Here is a 22,028-nt window from a genome sequence, read left to right on the forward strand (position 1 = left end):
CATCAGCTCCTTGCGTATTTGATATCTTTGGGATGTTTATAGTATCTTCCACCATGAAAACCAATGCAGAATATTGGTTTAAATTATCTGCCATTTCCCTGTTTCCCGTTATCAATTCTCCAGTCGCATCCTCCAAGAATCCCACACTCATTTTGGCCACTCTTTTTATACACCCGCAGAACCTCTTGCTGTTTGTTTTTATATTTATTTCCATAATCCATTTTCTCCCTCTTTATTAGCCGTTTAGTCATCCGCTGCTGGTTCCTAAAAAATTCCCAATCCTATGGCCTACCACTAGTTTTCATCACTTTGTATGCCTTAGTTTTTGATTGGATATTCTCCTTGATCACCTTTGTTAACCACGGGTGGTTCATCCTTCTCATCGAGTCCTTCTTTTTGACCAGGGAAAAACTTTTGCTGAGCGTTATGAAATATCTTAGATGTCTGCCACTGCTCATCCACTGACCTTCCCCTTAGTCTATTTTCCCAGCCCGCTTTAGACAACTCTTTCTTCATACCTCTAACTGCCCTTATTTAAGTTGAGGGCACTGGTTTGAGACTCGAGTTGCTCGCCCTCAAACTGAATTTGAAGTTCCACTATGTTGCGATTGCTAACCCCTAGAGGATCCTTAACTACGATATCTCTTATTAATCCAACTTCTTTACACATTGCTAGAACTAAAATAGCTGTTCCTGGGTAGGTTCTGCAACGTATTGCTCTGAGAAACAATCCCTGATGCACTCTACAAATTCGTCTTCCATGTTATCCCTGCAAATCTGATTTGTGTAGTCAATATGCATAGTAAAATCACCCATGACAATTTGAGCACTCTTCTTACATGCCTCCATTATTTCTCGATTTTTACTTTGTCCTACAGTGAGGCAATTCTTTGGGGGCCTAGCCAACTCCCAATTGTGACTTCTTCCCCTTGTTATTTATTTCTACACAAACTGATTCCACATCACGATCTGTTGCGCCTATATCACTACTCACCACCACACTGATTCCTTTCTTTATTTACAAAGCTACCCCATCTCCTTTTCTTTATGCCTATTCTTCCAGAATGTCGAATACCCATGATTATTGAATTCCCAGTCTTGGTCACCTTGCAACCACGCCTCTGTCATAGCTATCAAGTCATGTTCATTTATTTCTATTTGTGCTGTCAACTCATCTATCTTGTTACAAATGCTACATGCATTCAGACGAAGGGCCTTAAGCTTAGACTTTTTAACCAATATTACTCATTCTGGTTCTAATTTCTGCTGCACTCTTCTGCTTATATGTTCTGCCCCTTCTTGTCACAGTTTGATTAATATGTGCCTCTTCACTACCCCGCACCTCTGCTCTCTTGTTTCTTTTTGATTTTTTAAACTTCCCTTCAAGTGAACCCTCTCCACCACTGACTACTTTAAAAACCTATCTACAACTCTAGTTATACGATTCACCAGGACATTGGTCCCAGCATGATTCAAATGAAGCTCGTCCCAACAGAACAGCTCTCTCCTTCCCCACGACTGTGCCAATGCCCCATTAATCAGAACCCATTTCTCCTACAACAATCCTTGAGCAAAGTGCTTACCTCTCTAATCTTATTTACCCTACACCAATTTGCACATGGCTCAGGCAGTAATCTAGAGATTATTACCTTGGCCCCTCCCCCTCCCACTCCAAGTTCCTCTTCTGGGCTGGAGAGATGTCCTTAACCTTGGCACCAAAGCCTACGGGATTCTGTCTTTGCTGCAGAGAACACTATCTATTCCCCTAACTATGCTATCCCCTATTACTACATTTCTCTTTTCGCCCCACACTTGAATAGCGCTCTGTACCATGGTGTTGTGGTCAGTTTGCTCATCCTCCCTGCTGTGCCCTCATCCACACCAGGAGCAAGAACCTCATCGCTATTGGACAAGGGCAGTGGCTGAGGCTCCTCCCAAGCTAAATTTTGGATCCCCATACTGCCTCACTCACAGTCACAGCCTCATGTCCCTGACCACGGTCTAAATTTGATGTAATTAATCTAAAGGGTGCGACTGTCTCCTGAAACAGTGTCCAGGTAACTCTCCCTGTCCCTGATGTGTTACAGACTCCACAGTTCGGACTCCAGCACATCAACTCTCACCCAAAATTCCTCAAGCAGCCAAAGACTTGCTGCAATTGTGGTCATCGTGGATCGCACTGGCACCCACCAGTACCTACATACTACAGCTACAACACATCACCTCCCCAGCGATCTCTATTCTACTTAATTAATTAATTTGGATGTTAAGTGTTTTAAAAGTGAATTTCTTAACTGTACTCTTCAGTTGTAACAATGACTGCTGATGCAAACCACTTGGCCAATCAAAAGAAACACGGAAAAGATACCCACCAATCACCTACCTGTCTTCCTTTGACATCACACTTCGGCTCTGACTGATAGAAACTGGTTGAAGAGGCTCTCTGCCACTGGTTTTTATCTCTGGCTGCCCTTCTCATGCAGGTCCGCTCTCCGTGTGCTGGGTCTCCCTCTCTGCCACCCGTTTTTATCGCCCGCTGCCACTGAACTTCTCATGCAGGTCTGCTCTCCGTGTGCTGGGCCTCCCTCTCTGCTGTCGGTTTTTATCTCCCGCCACTGCTGCCCTTCTCATACAGGTCAGATCTCCGTGTGCTGGGCCTCTCTGCTGCTGGTTTTTATTTCCTGAGGCCCTTCTCACACAGGTCCACCCTCTGTATGCACTCCTCTAGGTGTTGCTGCTAAGAGATTGGGAAAAGGCCCATAGAAATTGAGCCTTTTTGAGTTTTGGGCCTGATGTAGGGTTCAAACTCTCAACCTTCTGACTCAAAGGCAACAGTGCTACTCACTGAGTGAATCTGACATTGTACTAAAGACAACTGAGACACAGGATGTCAGATTACAATTGTGTACTATTTGTTCAGAAAAACAGACTTCAAACAAAGTACCACCCTGGCTCCACATTTTGTTTTCTGACTTACTAAACATTTGTGGAGTTCATTTGCTCCAGCTTTAAATCAAGGTTGCAAAGGTACTTCAGTGTCAATGACGCATCCTCAGCATCACACAGGAATACAAAGTCACCAGTAAAGGACTTCTTTTCTGGGCAAACAGGCCAAGGTTGTCAGCACTAAATAAGCAAAGAAGCCTTCACTGGCTTAGGCATGTGCATGGGATAGAAGATGACTGCATCCCTACCGATATGAGATATGGGGAGGTAGTCCATGCCAAGAGGCAGCAGGACATCCAAAGTACGATTCAACGATGCTGTCAGATGAGACTTGAAAGCCCTCAACATCAATCATGACAAGTGGGAAACTCTAGATGATCAATACAAATGGCAACACCAGCTGTGGGCAGGAATTCGCAACCACCACGACATGTAGCTTCGGAAGCTCCAAAGCAGACACCAGCCCTGCACAGGACAACAGTAGAGGTCATCCTGCACCACCAGCGAAGAACAACTTCCTGTGTGGCAACTGTGGAGGACTTTGCCTTTCCAGGATCAGCTTGTTCAGCTATCAAAAGAACAACTTTCTGTGTGGCAACTGTGGAGGACTTTGCCTTTCCAGGATCAGCTTGTTCAGCCATCAAAAGCAGCGCAGATGATCTCACCTGACCTCTGTTCAACTACCAAAGAATAACCAGAACAGAAAGTATGTTTATTGTTTAAACAAGCAAACTTCTGAGCAATTCAGCATCAGTACACTCTAACAACAGTAAAACTTGTATGCATGGATGCCCGGCAACCCCAATGCCGTGTTCAGCAGCTCAGTGACCCCAGTGCCCTGCTTGGCCGTCCGGTGACCCCGATGTCCTGAATGGCAGCTCGGTGGTTCTGGATCTACACGGACTGCATCAAGAAGGCAGCTCAAAACCACCTTCTCAAGGGCAATTAAGCATTGTGAATAGCCTCAACAATCACACTCTTAATAGTCACAGGCTCCACCAGAAGAAAGGGAACCAGCTTAAATACTTGATACACAGGTGAGACTGGCCTGTGCTGCTCTGGACAATTTCAAGGGCAACCAGGTCATTTTCTGAACTTTTCAGCAGCTCCCAGCTGAAGGAGGGAAAAATCTAACCACAGAAAGGGACTAACAGCTGAAATTTCAACGGTACAAAAGAGGCTAGAAAAATATAACTTAATAGAGCAATAAAATTGTGAATGGTAATCAAATAACTTAGGGTTTTAATGAATTACAGCACAGCTTTGATTTCTGAAGTGAAGTTATTGATGACAGATTTTCATTTGGCTGCCTGTTTTTGTTTTGAATCTTTATTTCTATTGCGAGTTCCCGACCCTGAAAACAGGCCTGTTTTAGTGCAAAGTCCTGCTGGAGTGAGCAATCTTTTCCATAAATAAGTGAAGACATTCAAATACCTGAAGAGCAGCAGCCTTTAAACTTTAGCACTTCATGTGCTTGTAGTCTACTCTCTCGCCCATAAATTCACCCCCTTTAAACCTCTCAATTCAATGCCCAAAGGATTAGTGTCGAAGAATGCTTTGAAACCATTAGCTCAGCACATGGCTGCACTAACAATGGTGAACAAGTTGCTGTCTGGAGATTGAGTACAAATGGAGATATTACTCTACATCGCACCATTCTAGTAGGATTATAGAAGAATGTACAAAAATTACACTCTGTCAGGTCAATGCCAGAGGCTGGACATCGTACCATGATAGTTAACATGCCTCAACCGTTACTCTCAACCAGCTCTTCAATTTACCAACATAATCCACGTCAAGAGCATCCTGGGGATTCAGTTAACCTTTCATACTTTCTCAACTGACGAGGACTTGCCAATGGAGAGAGTTTAGAGCACCAGTACTGCAAATGGAGCAGCCATCCATGTCCAGGAGAGAAGGCTGGAAACTTTGGTCTAAGCAAACTCCACATGCAATACCAGCCAGTTTTCAGTCATTTATAGTATTTAGAACATTCTTATTCATCTCAATTTCTTAATATCTGCAGGACGATCTGACCAAAACGTGTACAATAACAATGGGACACAAAATTTGGGGATTGCCTGGACTCAGTAAGAAGCAGCTTAATTTTTAATCGGAGACAATCATGCATATCCAAATTTACACCACTCATGCTGAAGGAAGATATAATAACACATTTCACTTTTAGAATCTGAGAGAAACTACAACTGAATTATATTCCAGTATCACTGGGCTCTGGTACTAGTCATGACTGAGTCAGGAGGTTGAGAGTTCAAGTCCCAATCCAGAGCCTGACCACAAAATCCAGGCTGGCGCTTCAGTGCAGGGCTACGGGCAAGCTGCATTACCAACGGCACCAACTTTCAGATAAGCAATAAACCAGTGCCCCAAGTGCCTCCTCAGCTGGATTCTAAGGAAGCCACGTTACTGGCATTTTTGATTAAGTGTCCTAGCCGAAATCTCCTCTTCCCTCTCTACAAAAGCAGGTTATTTGGTCATTATAACTGTTTTTGGCACACTTATGCGCAAACTGGCTCCTAAATCCAGCTACACATCAAAAGTAAATGGCTGCAAAACACCTTGTGAATGTCCCGAACAATGTAAAAACAAATGCACGGTGTTATACAAATGCAAAGTATTGTATGAATGTCTGCTTATCTGTCTTTACCATAGCAACTACATTCAAGAGTCAGCTGTGGCTCAGTTGGTAGCACTCTCCCAAGTCAGAAGGCTCCCGGTTGAAGTCCTGCTCTAAGAATGGAGTCAAAAAAACAGTTGACAACCCAATGCAGTACTCAGGGAATGCTACACTATCAGAGGTGCAGTGTTTCAGATAAAACATTAAATGTCTGCTCTCTCAGGTGGACATAAAAGATGCCTTGGTATAATTTCAAAGAAGAGCAGGGAAGTTATTCTCGATGTCGTGGCCAATACTTAGCATCAATCAACATCATAATTACAGATGGTCTAGTCATCACAATGAAACATTAGTCATGACATCGAAACGTCAACTCTTTTCTTCTCCGCCGATGCTGCCAGACCTGCTGAGTTTTTCCAGGTAATTCTGTTTTTGTTTTAGTCATCACATTGCTGTTTTTGGGAATTTTGTTGTGCACAAATCAGTTGTTGCGTTTCCTACATCACAACAGTGACTACACTTCACAAGTACTTCATTGTAAAGCACTTTGGAACATCCTGTGGTCATGAAAGACACTGTAGAAATAAATCACAAGGAACCTTTAACTGCTTCAGTCTGTTTAAAGGGTAGAAGAGGCCTAGTTTAAAGTCAACTTTCCAATCACTACAATTTTCTATGGGAAGTTTGTCAATGTTGATCCAATGACCCTTCCACACAATACATCTGCCGGCAAATTGAGTAGCATTTTTGCTGGAAACAGAGGCCAAGGAAAATGTTTTTTAAAATTCTCAGCCACAATGGTTTTTACCCAGTCTGTACATCCCAAAGTATGCACCAGTAAATGTTACTGTTCATAAGCCAAATGTCACTTTCTGCATCCAGACATTGACAAACTTCCCCAATAAACAGGGATGGCGGAGCCATGGAAAAAATAAGCTACAATGCACCAGGATTACAACACAAAACTTCAGCAGAAATTCACACAAAACCAAATACTATCTGAGCAACTATACCTGTAGGCACAACATTTGAGTTTTCACAGCATACTAAACTGGGTCACCATTGTGAACTCTGCATATCCTCACATATCACAGAAATATAATTAGCACATCAATTTGCATTGGAAAACCACCTAAACTAATCTGAAGGTATATAGAAATGGGCAGCTCCGTCCCTCCTCAAGAGCAGAACTATAGTGCAAATGGTGCCAGCACTGCTTGGGGCACTGTCCTACCTCGGTCACAAATTGTGACTTTTAGATACGAGGATGCAGGGTAAATGGACAAATTCCACAGGCCTGGAACACCATAAACCAAATCTACTGGTATATAAAGAGAAGCAAGTCCAGGGTTGAAATACAGATCTGGCATTGTGGTACTGTCACTTTAATGCCCAATAACCTGCACAATGGTCTTTCTGAGCGTTGAGTATGTGTCAATTAGCATACAGGTCTGGTACTTTGTCAGGAGAGAAAGGGGAACATTCTCTCAAGAAATGGGTGCAAGAGTAGGCCATTCTATCCTTGTGCCCACTCTACCATACAACTAAATCATGGCTGATTTTCTACCTCAATTTCACCTTCTCACATTAATCAGGAAACTCTTCCACACAAAACGGGTGGCCAAAGTTTGGAATTCTTTTCCATAAATGGTAATTGATGCCAGATCAATTGTAATTTTTAAATCTCAGATTGAAATATCTTTGGATAACAAAAATCTTAAGGGATATTGACTTTGCAGATCAGCCATGCTCTCTGAATGACTGGCAGAACAGACTACAGGGGCTTAATGGCCTACTCCTGCTTCTTTGTTCCTACCCCTACATCCCAAAATTCCCTCAGTACTAATAATCTATCAATCTCGAGCACCAAAGGTGAACCAGTTCAGTCACAGATGAACTCTCAGCTCCATGACATAAACTGGATAAAAGCAACCATTTGGCTGGTCCTTTAAAGCGTGTAATATCTGATTTAGGCTTCACAATCCTCTCACTTTAATTTCACACCAGCTCTTTGATACAAAACAAAGACCAAAACCTAAAGAAAACTTTTCTATTAATACATTGAACAAATCACACCTAGTGATATTTCAATTTACTGGATATTTTAATGAAAGTTTTAAAATGTGAGTAACGACCATCAAATCTTTCAACACAGTTCACTGGTTGTGAATGACTTTTAGGCATTTTAGAAAGGTAATTAAGGCACAATAGAAATACAAGCCCTTCCTTCTTCCAAATCAGTACCAGATCGACAAAACACTGACAATTCACAGTTCATAATGTCAGCAGTTTGAGGTGCTTTTGGTTGGGGTTGGGTGGAGGAGGAAAGAAGCCCAATAAGCTGATTCACCGTTCATTGCAAGAGAAAGAGATCTAGAGGCAGTGTATTAGGTGTAGACTCCCTGATCATCCTAACACAGCAGCTAATCTACAATGTTCCTCATTGCCAATTCTAACATTTACACTGTATCTGTCTCCTCAAATCCGGCTCTTATGACAGCTGGTTTATATCTACCTCCTGCAGAATACCTTGCAACAAACCACACTCTGAAAACACCCAATGAGGATGAACTTCCTGAATTTTGTACTGCCTTGTCCCAGTTTAACTGGCATGTTCCCTCTCTGACCTTTCTATCTGCACCAGTGCAGCAGCTGATGCTACTTTTGTAGGTATCACATCTTCCTCTTCTTCACTTGCATTTCGGGCTGGCTACTGGAAAGAGATTAAGGTCTCAATCGAGTCACAGTTCTCGTGTTGGATTACCTCAGCAGACCTTTCAAATTTGTCCAAAATGCAAGCAGAAAATCTAACCATTGTACAAAATTTAGATACTGTTTCCAGGCATGGGAACAATACCACCTGGAAGTTCCCCTCCAAGTCAATCACCATCCTGACTTGGAACTATATGGCTATTCCTTCACTATTGCGAGGTAAAACTCCTGGAATTCCCTCCCCAACAGCACTGTGGGTGTACCTACACCATGTGGACTGCAGAGTTTCAAGGTGACAGTTCACCGTCACCTTTTCAAGTGCAATTAGAAATGGGCAAGAAGTGCTGACCTTGCCAGCGACAACATAATTTCAAGAATGCATATTTTTAAAAAGTCAGAAACTCAAAATGTGTTAATCCAGCTGGTTGCCATGCCAATTTCTTTTCCATTCATCAGTTTCAACATATTGTATCTCAAATTATTACTTTGCCTGGAGCAAGCTATTCTCAGGTTCTGCAGTGGTGTAACGATGCTCTAAGTTGCTTTTCAGTGTGCCCCGACAACACTTGAACTGTCCATGAGAACGTCTGCCTGCGTTCAGCCAAAGAATAGAAGCCAATCTTGGGTAGTTTGGGAACAGACACCCTGACGATGAGGCCTGGCCTTTTCAGTTGGAGCCCCAGCAGTATGGTCTCAATCCCCATCTGCCCACACAAGCCAAGTCCTCCATCGGGGGGGGTACAGTTTGGTTTCAATGTCACAAAGCAATGTAGTAAGGCAAAACATCTGTGTGGTTGAATACATTCATTAAACAAAGAAATTGTATTTCTGATGTCATGAATTTAAGGACTGTGTAGCATAAAACATTGTAAACGTTAATCCTGAGTTCAGAGGACTTGCGATGTGCGTCCTCTCACACATGAACATATAGTATAAAGTGCCCCAAAATTTAGGTAAGGAGTGCTAAACCTTTGCTGACTCTTTCCTACTGCACAATTAATTTCATATGGCAACATCTTATTGGTTCGCTAACATCACCAACACATTCGAGTAGGAACCACTACTGACATGGTAAACTCAAACGGCTTGGTGATTATTGGTGACTAGTTTTTTTTTGTTGGTGGGGTGAGGAGAATTAATGTCTGCTTTCAAATTGTATAATGGTGTGCCTTACCCATTCTTCCATCTGAGAATGTTTAGGACAAGTGGCCTGGAAGTTAATAAATGTGCCTGGGAAACTCATTAACTAAAGCAAACACATACAGAGAAGCCAACTTCAGAAAAACAAGGCGTTAGTGCCAAATCAACACAAGTCACAGTGACTTCTGGGACTCCACTCAAATTATGTGCTCACCAAGAGGTGGAAAGTTTCAGGCTGTAAATGTAATATACATCACAATATGGTTCCTGATCTCTGCTGGGACAGCAAATCACAGCTCGGGCCATTTGAACCATAACTAGCCTCAGCTACCTCAAGCAAAGGTGTGGGGGGGTGGAAGCCAAGAAAAACAACCAGAGTGCTCCCAATTGTGCTGTCCAGGAATTCCTGTGATAGACAGAATGAGCGAGAGTGAGGGGAGAACATTAGGCAATATCATGCACAATGTAGATAGTATTGCTAACCACTGTCAAAGAACCATTGACCACTCCCTGGAATTGTAGGCCCAGAATGACCATCCAGTGAGGTATGTGGGCTGCTGTGCAGTGCCCTGGGTTAGCATCTCGAATAAGGAAAAATTTAAAAAGTTGCGACAATTCCAGAAATATGGCAGGAATGCAGCATCAGATCTTCCATATCAGCTGCCTGTTATATGAAGATGCTGTACTCAAGACAGAGCAACATTTTCCAAACCGGATCTGGACAGCACAGCACAAAACATTGCTAATTTATGCTTACCAGCCACCACAACAATAGGAAAGATTACATCAACAACTTTTAACTCTCTTAATATTTTGGCATTCTTACCTGGCCACATAAGGTAATCTATATGGAATCCACGAACTGTTAGTCCAGGACTTAACAATGCTATGGTTGCAATCAGCATACATTTAGCTTTGCTTTTACTTGTTAACTTGAAGCATTTACTAGCGTGGATTTCCTCACCTGACGACTAACAGGTGATCAGGACCATATCCTTTCACTCTCATGCGAACACAGTAATGCTGTATAAAAGTAGAGTAAACGTTATGCTCAAATCAAGTGGCAGCTCACTATGCTGCATAAAGCCTGTGCCATCTCTTCACAGAATGCAGCTCACACTAGTCGCCCCTTAGGTTTTTCTGTAGTTTGCTTCTCCCATTCTCTCCATAACTTTCTAACCTGATATTTTGAGACGTCAGCAGATTGGTGGATGTGTTTTGTGACAAAGTACAGCAGAACCGTATGTTGATGTACATCAATACACGTAAACTATAAAGCATTGCAATTTCTTATGGAGTATTCCAGTCAAAAACTTGCTCCTCTTTTCTTCCTTCGTGAGATTACTTGGGGTGTTTTTCTATGCTAAAGGTGCTATAGAAATGCAAGTTGTTGTTATGTGCCGCTGCCTCTTTTCATTAAGTTTTATTCTTTTTGCAGCAGACATTTTGCATGTTCATTAAGAACACTAGCACTGTTTGGGGTTATCAAGTTACTACTTGAACCAATGCCAGCAGTTGGTCCCACCATAGGCCTTGATCTCACAATCTTGCATGGAGAGAGTTCTGCATTGTTGCAGAGTGCTACCTTTTGAATCAGTTGTCAAACCAAGGGCCTGTCTGCCTGTTCCAAAGGTTCATGACTACTGCGCCTATTTGAAGAAAAGTGGGAAACTCTTCTACCTCAGTCAACATTCAACTCAACAAGACCAGCAACAACAAATTATTCATCTCATCTGTTGTGCTTTTGTTAGCTGCTGACTTGATTGTTCCAACACACTACTAATCAGCCTCCCACATTCTACCCCCAAGTTTACAGGAAACTTTGTTGTCCGTGTCTAGTCACACCAGGTCCAGTTCACCCATCACCCGTGCTCACTAACCTACAGCAGGATCCGGTTAAGCACCACCTCAATTTTCAAATTTCCACCCTTGTTTTAAAATCCCTTGTCCCTTCCTATCTCTAATCTTGTCCAGTCTTACAACCATAGCTCAGCTGGTAGCACCCTTGCCTTTGGGTCAGAAGGGTGTAATTCAAGGTCCACTTCATGAAAATCCAGGCTGACACTCCAGCGCAGTACTGAGGGAGTGTTGTACTGTGGGAGATGCTATCTTTTGGATGAACCCCTGTTGACTCTAGGTCTTATCTACCTTTTTCAGTGGACATAAGTGATCCCATGGCACTACTATGAAGAACAGCATGGGAGTTTAAGCTACGGTGCCCTGACCAATATTTATTCCTCAATCAACTTGATAAAAATAAACTATCTGGTCATTTGACACTGCTTTTTGTGCAAGTTTGCAGTGCACAATTTTGCTGCTGCATTTTCTACAACAGTAAAAACACTTCAAAAAGTACTTAATTGGTTGTAAAGTGCTTTGGAGTGCCCTGTGATAATGAAATACGCTTTATAAATGCAAGTCTTTCTGTTTCTTGAATGTTCAGAGTTATCTGCACACCTCCAATTCTGGTCTCTTGAGCACTGCCAGTTTTAACTGCTCCACTGGTAGCTGCGCCTTCAGCTGCCTAGGCCGTAAACTGCGGAATTTCCTCCTTAAACCTTTCCACCTGTCTCTCCTCCTTAAAACCTACCTCTTCTGCTCTAATACCAAGTGGCTCAGTGTCAAGATGTTGTTGATAACGCTCCTGTGAAGCACCTCAAGATATTTTACGATGTTAAAGGCCCTATAAAGTCATAGAGGTCACAGCACAGAAAAAGGCCCTTTGGCCCATTGAGTCTGCACCAGTCAAACAAGTACCTAACTATTCTAATCACATTTTCCAGCACTAGGCCCACAGCCTTGTATGCCATGGCATCACAAGTGCACATCCAAATACTTCTTAAATGTTATGAGGGTTTCTGCCTCTACCAGCCTTTCAGGCAGTGAGTTCCAGATTCCCACCACCATCTGGGTGAAAAAATTCTTCCTCACATCCCCGCTAAGCCTATCTATGCCCTATCTATGCCCCTCAATTTTATACACCTCAATGATGTCCCCCCCTCAATCTTCTCTGCACCAGGGAAAATAACCCCAATCTATCCAATCTCTCATCATAACTAAAACTCTTCAGCCTAGGCAACATCCTGATAAATCTCCTCTGCACTCTGTCTAGTCCAATCACATCTTTCCTATAATGCAGATTCCAGAACTGCATGCAATAATCTAGCTGTGGCCTAATCAGTGTTTTTTACAGTTCCAGCATAACCTCCCTGATCTTATATTCTGTGCATCAGCTAATAAAGGCAAGTATCCCATATGCTTTCTTAACCACCTTATCTACCTGTCCCGCTACCTTAAGGGACCAATGGACATGCACACCAAGGTCCCTCTGATCCTCAGTACTTCCCAGGGTCCTAGCATTCATCACGTATTCCTGATTGCCTATATGACAGTGGTTGTGCTTCCAAAGTAACTCATTTGTTGCAAGAGCGCTTTGGACAGCCTGAGAACATGGCAAGGCACTATGTACATACAAGTAGATCATTTCCCTGTTGCAAACTAGAACACGTGTCACAGTGCCACAGTTTCAGACCAGCAGTGTGCGTAGCAAGATGCTCTATTCCAATGCCTATTGTCAGCATTCACTGAAGACTAGTAACTATCACTAACAGAGCAGTTTTCCTCATGCAATCAGCTTTTAAAGATCAGGGACTGGCTTAAGAAGAGCTTCAAACAACTCAAATACAAGACGAACATAAATTCATTTAGAAAATACTAATATCACAGGATCTCCATCAACATTCATCAGAAAAAACAGGTTAATGTTTGGGCAGAGGCACAGCTTCAGATGTACCTACAGTTCTGACAGTGCCTCCAGCCCAAACTGTAATCTCTCCCTCTTTCAGATTCCAACTAACCTGCTGCGTACTTCCAGAATTTTCTGTTATGATTTTGGAATATCCACATTCAGTTTCTCCTTTATCTGCTACACTTCATTTTAGATGTTCTCAAATACCCATTTAATATTTTCGGCAACACCCAGAATTGCCTTTAACATAATCATGGTGCGCTGCTTAATGAATGTGCCCTGATGTCAGTTTGACTATCCTCCTTACTGCATTGCTACACACACAACTGATCAAAGTCTTGGGGAAGGGACATCCAATCCCAGAACTAAGCTTCAGTTCACATTTCAATCCTTCAATACCAGGAAGAGTCTTTGATAGCAAATTCATACTTCAATTAAGGAAAAGCACAATAGTGCAATTGGGTTGAACAAAGCTCATCTCACTAGGTCACATAATTCACACAAACCATGTGGGCCTTTTTGTGGCTAACAGTTTCTGCATTCTCCGCAGATTCAGCACCGAATGAATTGACAAAAAAATGCCTATTTGTTAAACTGTTCACATTATAGCATCAACAGAATAAGCGTCCAGAAACAGACTAGAAGAGCCAGAACACTCAAGAAACAGGTCACTCGAGACCAGAACTCTGTGGGAGTTTATTCTCCTCAACAACAGTACAAATCCAATGTCACTGCCAAGTTTCCTGCTCCCTTCATTCTCCTTTCCTTCAACCACCTACTTAACCTATTCTTAAATGGTCTCTGGTTATATGTTCCAGCATCACCACTCCTGTTCTCTATATCCCCTTGACTTGCATCTTCCAACTCTGTCCCATCCCTTCATAAACGTTCACAGCTGTCACAGTAACCCCATTAGCTCTCTGAGAAAACAGGGGGTTAAGTCAATAGTTATTACAGTACCTCAGAATTCAATACCGACAAAAAGAAAAAGGTAACGCAAAATCTCCTGGGTATAAATACTGTCTGTTAACAAGGTTTAGGCCTGAGAGGCCAGTGTTCTCAGGATTTGGGGATGGATCCCAAACTGGAGGATTAGAAATCGGTGGGGAGTGGAGTGGGGGAAGGGTACTGTACTGGGGGTTTGGGATCAAGGCAAAGGAGTACCCCATACCAGGTGACCTGGGAAGTAGGGTCTGGGAGGGAATGTATCGGATTTGGTTGGGTGGAGGGGGGGGGGAATATCTGGTATCCGGGGGGGGCGGACTGGGGAACATATCTGGTATCCGGGGGCGGGCAGGGGAACATATCTGGTATCCGGGGGCAGGCGGGGGGAACATATCTGATATCCGGGGGGGGGCGGGCAGGGGAACATATCTGGTATCCGGGGGCAGGCGGGGGAACATATCTGGTATCCAGGGGCAGGTGGGCAGGGGAGCATATCTGGTATCCGGGGGCAGGCGGGGGAACATACGTGGTATCCAGGAACAGATGGGCGAGTCTGGTATCCGGGGGCAGGGAGCATATGTGGTATCCGCAGATGCGGAGGGAAAACTGGTATCAGAGGGGGGCAGGCACAAGGATATCGGGGGAGGGGGCGAGACCATATATTATCTGGGGTGACGATATTTGGTAGCGGGGGGGAGGGGGAAAGCGTACGTGGCCGGGAAAGGGAGGGGGAGACGATGACATTTGGCCGCCGGGGTGGGGGAACGACATGTGGCATCGGGGGAGGGGACACGTGGCCAGGTGGGAGGGGACACGTGGCCAGGTGGGAGGGGACACGTGGCCAGGTGGGAGGGGACACGTGGCCAGGTGGGAGGGGACACGCGGCCAGGTGGGAGGGGACACGTGGCCAGGTGGGAGGGGACACGTGGCAATGGGGGGGAAGGAGGGGCGAGGAAATATGTTATCGGGGGGTGGGTGGAGCACATGCGGCATGGGGGGGGCGAGCACATGCGGCATGGGGGGGGGGGCGAGCACATGCGGCATGGGGGGGGGGCGAGCACATGCGGCATGGGGGGGGGCGAGCACATGCGGCATGGGGGGGGGCGAGCACATGCGGCATGGGGGGGGGGCGAGCACATGCGGCATGGGGGGGGGCGAGCACATGCGGCATGGGGGGGGGCGAGCACATGCGGCATGGGGGGGGCGAGCACATGCGGCATGGGGGGGGCGAGCACATGCGGCATGGGGGGGGGCGAGCACATGCGGCATGGGGGGGGCGAGCACATGCGGCATGGGGGGGGCGAGCACATGCGGCATGGGGGGGGCGAGCACATGCGGCATGGGGGGGGCGAGCACATGCGGCATGGGGGGGGCGAGCACATGCGGCATGGGGGGGCGAGGAGAGGGGGCCTCGGGGGCGAGGAGAGGGGGCCTCGGGGGCGAGGAGAGGGGGCCTCGGGGGCGAGGAGAGGGGGCCTCGGGGGCGAGGAGAGGGGGCCTCGGGGGCGAGGAGAGGGGGCCTCGGGGGCGAGGAGAGGGGGCCTCGGGGGCGAGGAGAGGGGGCCTCGGGGGCGAGGAGAGGGGGCCTCGGGGGCGAGGAGAGGGGGCCTCGGGGGCGAGGAGAGGGGCCTCGGGGGCGAGGAGAGGGGGCCTCGGGGGCGAGGAGAGGGGTGGCCTCGGGGGCGAGGAGAGGGGGCCTCGGGGGCGAGGAGAGGGGGCCTCGGGGGCGAGGAGAGGGGGCCTCGGGGGCGAGGAGAGGGGGCCTCGGGGGAGAGGAGAGGGGGCCTCGGGGGAGAGGAGAGGGGGCCTCGGGGGAGAGGAGAGGGGGCCTCGGGGGAGAGGAGAGGGGGCCTCGGGGGAGAGGAGAGGGGGCCTCGGGGGAGAGGAGAGGGGGCCTCGGGGGAGAGGAGAGGGGGCCTCGGGGGAGAGGAGAGGGGGCCTCGGGGGAGAGGAGAGGGGGCCTCGGGGGAGAGGAGAGGGGGCCTCGGGGGAGAGGAGAGGGGGCCTCGGGGGAGAGGAGAGGGGGCCTCGGGGGAGAGGAGAGGGGGCCTCGGGGGAGAGGAGAGGGGGCCTCGGGGGAGAGGAGAGGGGGCCTCGGGGGAGAGGAGAGGGGGCCTCGGGGGAGAGAGCATGGGGCCTCGGGGGAGAGCACATGGGGCCTCGGGGGAGAGCACATGGGGCCTCGGGGGAGAGCACATGGGGCCTCGGGGGAGAGCACATGGGGCCTCGGGGGAGAGCACATGGGGCCTCGGGGGAGAGCACATGGGGCCTCGGGGGAGAGCACATGGGGCCTCGGGGGAGAGCACATGGGGCCTCGGGGGAGAGCACATGGGGCCTCGGGGGAGAGCACATGGGGCCTCGGGGGAGAGCACATGGGGCCTCGGGGGAGAGCACATGGGGCCTCGGGGGAGAGCACATGGGGCCTCGGGGGAGAGCACATGGGGCCTCGGGGGAGAGCACATGGGGCCTCGGGGGAGAGCACATGGGGCCTCGGGGGAGAGCACATGGGGCCTCGGGGGAGAGCACATGGGGCCTCGGGGGAGAGCACATGGGGCCTCGGGGGAGAGCACATGGGGCCTCGGGGGAGAGCACATGGGGCCTCGGGGGAGAGCACATGGGGCCTCGGGGGAGAGCACATGGGGCCTCGGGGGAGAGCACATGGGGCCTCGGGGGAGAGCACATGGGGCCTCGGGGGAGAGCACATGGGGCCTCGGGGGAGAGCACATGGGGCCTCGGGGGAGAGCACATGGGGCCTCGGGGGAGAGCACATGGGGCCTCGGGGGAGAGCACATGGGGCCTCGGGGGAGAGCACATGGGGCCTCGGGGGAGAGCACATGGGGCCTCGGGGGAGAGCACATGGGGCCTCGGGGGAGAGCACATGGGGCCTCGGGGGAGAGCACATGGGGCCTCGGGGGAGAGCACATGGGGCCTCGGGGGAGAGCACATGGGGCCTCGGGGGAGAGCACATGGGGCCTCGGGGGAGAGCACATGGGGCCTCGGGGGAGAGCACATGGGGCCTCGGGGGAGAGCACATGGGGCCTCGGGGGAGAGCACATGGGGCCTCGGGGGAGAGCACATGGGGCCTCGGGGGAGAGCACATGGGGCCTCGGGGGAGAGCACATGGGGCCTCGGGGGAGAGCACATGGGGCCTCGGGGGAGAGCACATGGGGCCTCGGGGGAGAGCACATGGGGCCTCGGGGGAGAGCACATGGGGCCTCGGGGGAGAGCACATGGGGCCTCGGGGGAGAGCACATGGGGCCTCGGGGGAGAGCACATGGGGCCTCGGGGGAGAGCACATGGGGCCTCGGGGGAGAGCACATGGGGCCTCGGGGGAGAGCACATGGGGCCTCGGGGGAGAGCACATGGGGCCTCGGGGGAGAGCACATGGGGCCTCGGGGGAGAGCACATGGGGCCTCGGGGGAGAGCACATGGGGCCTCGGGGGAGAGCACATGGGGCCTCGGGGGAGAGCACATGGGGCCTCGGGGGAGAGCACATGGGGCCTCGGGGGAGAGCACATGGGGCCTCGGGGGGAGAGCACATGGGGCCTCGGGGGAGAGCACATGGGGCCTCGGGGGAGAGCACATGGGGCCTCGGGGGAGAGCACATGGGGCCTCGGGGGAGAGCACATGGGGCCTCGGGGGAGAGCACATGGGGCCTCGGGGGAGAGCACATGGGGCCTCGGGGGAGAGCACATGGGGCCTCGGGGGAGAGCACATGGGGCCTCGGGGGAGAGCACATGGGGCCTCGGGGGAGAGCACATGGGGCCTCGGGGGAGAGCACATGGGGCCTCGGGGGAGAGCACATGGGGCCTCGGGGGAGAGCACATGGGGCCTCGGGGGAGAGCACATGGGGCCTCGGGGGGAGAGCACATGGGGCCTCGGGGGAGAGCACATGGGGCCTCGGGGGAGAGCACATGGGGCCTCGGGGGAGAGCACATGGGGCCTCGGGGGAGAGCACATGGGGCCTCGGGGGAGAGCACATGGGGCCTCAGGGGAGAGTTGGGCGAGGATATGTGGTATGGGGGGGGGGGGGGGCGAGGATATGTGGTATGGGGGCAGGTGGGGGTGCAGATCTGTAGTATGGGGGGAGGGGGTGCGAGGATCTGTGGTATGGGGGAGGGGGCAAGGATATGTGGTATGGGGGGAGGGGGTGAGGATATGTGGCATGGTGAGAGTTGAGCGAGGATATGTGGTATGGGGGGGGGGGGGGCGAGGATATGTGGTATGGGGGCAGGTGGGGGTGAAGATCTGTAGTATGGGGGGAGGGGGTGCGAGGATCTGTGGTATGGGGGAGGGGGCAAGGATCTGTGGTATGGGGGGAGGGGGTGAGGATATGTGGCATGGTGAGAGTTGGGCGAGGATATGTGGTATGGGGGGGGGGTGAGGATATGTGGTATGGGGGCAGGTGGGGGTGAAGATCTGTAGTATGGGGGGAGGGGGTGCGAGGATCTGTGGTATGGGGGAGTGGGCAAGGATATGTGGTATGGGGGGAGGGGGTGAGGATATGTGGTATGGGGGCAGGTGGGGGTGAAGATCTGTAGTATGGGGGGAGGGGGTGCGAGGATCTGTGGTATGGGGGAGGGGGCAAGGATATGTGGTATGGGGGGAGGGGGTGAGGATACGTGGCATGGTGAGAGTTGGGCGAGGATATGTGGTATGGGCGGGGGGGGGGGGCGAAGATCTGTGGTATGGGGGCAGGTTGGGGTGAAGATCTGTAGTATGGGGGGAGGGGGTGCGAGGATCTGTGGTATGGGGGAGGGGGCAAGGATATGTGGTATGGGGGGAGGGGGTGAGGATACGTGGCATGGTGAGAGGTGGGCGAGGATATGTGGTATGGGGGAGGGGGTGCGAGGATCTGTGGTATGGGGAGGGGGTGCGAGGATCTGTGGTATGGGGGAGGGGGCGAGGATATGTGGTATGGGGGGAGGGGGCGAGGATCTGTGGTATGGGGGGGGGCGAGGATATGTGGTATGGGGGGAGGGGGGGGCGAGGATATGTGAAATTAGGTCGGGGGGGCGAAGATCTGTAGTATGGGGGGAGGGGTCGAGGATCTGTGGTATGGGGGAGGGGGTGAGGATATGTGGCATGGTGAGAGGGGGGCGAGGATATGTGGTATGGGGGGAAGGGGGTCGAGGATATGTGGTATGGGGGGAGGGGGTGAGGATATGTGGCATGGTGAGAGGGGGGCGAGGATATGTGGTATGGGGGAGGGGGTGAGGATATGTGGCATGGTGAGAGGGGGGCGAGGATATGTGGTATGGGGGTCGAGGATATGTGGTATGGGGGGAGGGGGTGAGGATATGTGGCATGGTGAGAGGGGGGCGAGGATATGTGGTATGGGGGAGGGGGCGAGGATCTGTGGTATGTGGGGAGGGAGGGCGAGGATATGTGGTATGGGGGAGGGGGGGCGAGGATATGTGGTATGGGGGGAGGGGGGAGCGAGGATATGTGGTATGGGGGGAGTCGAGGATATGTGGTATGGGGGGGCAAATATATGTGGTATGGGGCGAGGGGGGGTCGAGGATATGTGGTATGGGGGGAGGGGAGGCGAATATATGTGTTACGGGGGGAGGGGGATCGAGGATATGTGGTATGGGGGAGGGGGCATCGAGGATATGTGGTATGGGGGGAGGGGGCATCGAGGATATGTGGTATGGGGGGAGGGGGGTCGAGGATATGTGGTATGGGGGGAGGGGGGGGCGAGGATCTGTGGTATGGGGAGGGGGGGCAAATATATGTGGTATGGGGGGAGGGGGGGCGAATATATGTGGTATGGGGGGGCGAATATATGTGGTATGGGGGGCGAATATATGTGGTATGGGGGGGCGAATATATGTGGTATGGGGGGGGCGAATATATGTGGTATGGGGGGAGGGGGTCGAGGATATGTGGTATGGGGGAGGGGGGCGAGGATATGTGGTATGGGGGCAGGTGGGGGTGAAGATCTGTAGAATGGGGGGGGGACGAGGATCTGTGGTATGGGGGAGGGGGTCGAGGATATGTGGTATGGGGGGAGGGGGGCGAGGATCTGTGGTATGGGGGAGGGGGGGTGAGGATATGTGGTATGGGGGAGGGGGCGAGGATCTGTGGTATGGGGGAGGGGGGGTGAGGATATGTGGTATGGGGGAGGGGGGCGAGGATATGTGGTATGGGGAGGGCGAATATGTGTGGTATGGGGGGGGCGAATATATGTGGTATGGGGGAGGGGGGCGAATATATGTGGTATGGGTGGAGGGGGGGCGAATATATGTGGTATGGGGGAGGGGGGCGAATATATGTGGTATGGGTGGAGGGGGGGCGAATATATGTGGTATGGGTGGAGGGGGGGCGAATATATGTGGTATGGGTGGAGGGGGGGCGAATATATGTGGTATGGGTGGAGGGGGGGCGAATATATGTGGTATGGGTGGAGGGGGGGCGAATATATGTGGTATGGGGGGAGGGGGGTCGAGGATATGTGGTATGGGGGAAGGGGGGGTCAACTCCTCTACCCGGGGATGCTGGGGGGGTGGTGGTGGTAATGGTTTGCGGTGAGGGAAGCTCTGGGATTTGAAATGGGCTCCGGGCAGCGCCCTTCCCTCCTCATCTCCCCCTTTAACCCCCAGCACCTGTCCCGGGCCTGGGCTCAGTTGCAGATTTCTCTCCCCTCCCACCAGGGCCTCCGCACGAACCTGGCTCGGTGTCCACGCCGCTCCCGCTCACTCTCCTGGTCCAGGGGTTGACCCTGGGTGGCGGCGCCTCGATGAACTCCTTCCTGCGGCCACTGCCGGCTCTCGCTTCTTCGGCGCTGTCTCCGGCCTGCCCCGGGGGTTCGGACCCGTTCCCGGGTGCGGCCCCAGGCCCGGGCTCTGCGGGCGGCGCCGGACTGAGCGTGCCGGTCTCACCGGCACAGGCCGCTTTACTCCACGGGTTCACCTTGGGCGGCGGGGCTGCCATGAGGCGCTTGGCCTCGGGCCTGGTGCCGGCCCCGGCCTGCGTGGCTGCCTGCTCGGACCCCGCGGCCTGGCCCTGTGCCGGGGCCTGAGCCTGGGTGTGTCCCGAGGCCTGGGCCGGCTCCGGGCGCGGTTGCTCCGGGGCCTGGGCCCCGTGAGGCGGCGGCAACGGGTTGGGCGGCAGACTCTGCACCTGCGTGGCCATGGCGGCGGCTGAGCTCGCGCTCGGGCTCCGTGTGGCAGCACCGGGGGGCGCGCACGCACGGCGCGGAACTGACGCTAGCCCGGGAGCGCGCGCGCACAGCGCTAGCCTCAGGCTGCTGAGTAACTGGAGAGCAAGAGGGAGGCGGAGACCTGGCCTGTACCGCCCCTCTCCAGCATCTCCCCCGCCCAAACCCCGCCCCCGTCACCCCATCCCCGCCCCTTCAACCCATCCCCGCCCCTTCACCCCAAACCCCGCCCCATCACCCCAAACCCCGCCCATCACCCCAAACCCCAGCCCATCACCCCAACCCCGCCAATCACCCCAAACCCCAGCCCGTCACCCCATCCCCGCCAATCACCCCAAACCCCAGCTCATCACCCCAACCCCGCCAATCACCCCAAACCCCGCCCTATCACCCCAAACCCCAGCCCATCACCCCAACCCCGCCAATCACCCCAAACCCCAGCCCGTCACCCCATCCCCGCCCCTTCAACCCATCCCCGCCCCTTCACCCCAAACCCCAGCCCATCACCCCAAACCCCACCCTATCACCCCAAACCCCAGCCCATCACCCCATCCCCGCCAATCACCCCAAACCCCACCCTATCACCCCAAACCCCAGCCCGTCACCCCATCCCCGCCCCTTCAACCCATCCCCGCCCCTTCACCCCATCCCCGCCCCTTCACCCCAAACCCCACCCTATCACCCCAAACCCCACCCTATCACCCCAAACCCCAGCCCGTCACCCCATCCCCGCCAAT

The 22,028-nt window shown here is 51.6% G+C and overlaps 1 protein-coding gene across 3 annotated transcripts in view; it reads right to left on the reverse strand.

Annotated features, from left to right (window-relative positions):
- larp1 (La ribonucleoprotein 1, translational regulator) overlaps positions 1 to 21,284 on the reverse strand; it is a 124,933-nt gene extending 103,649 nt beyond the window's left edge. For all 3 annotated transcript variants that reach the window (XR_005943759.1, XM_041193275.1, XM_041193274.1), the window contains exon 1: positions 20,801 to 21,284. Coding sequence is in view for 2 of the 3 variants with exons in the window: in XM_041193275.1 (XP_041049209.1) it covers positions 20,801 to 21,266 (466 nt within the window). In the remaining variant the exon portion in view is untranslated. The remainder of the gene's footprint in view (positions 1 to 20,800) is intronic.
- Between the last annotated feature and the right edge of the window lie 744 nt (positions 21,285 to 22,028).

The sequence above is a fragment of the Carcharodon carcharias genome, chromosome 8, assembly GCF_017639515.1.
Source record: "Carcharodon carcharias isolate sCarCar2 chromosome 8, sCarCar2.pri, whole genome shotgun sequence".
Lineage (NCBI taxonomy): Eukaryota > Metazoa > Chordata > Chondrichthyes > Lamniformes > Lamnidae > Carcharodon > Carcharodon carcharias.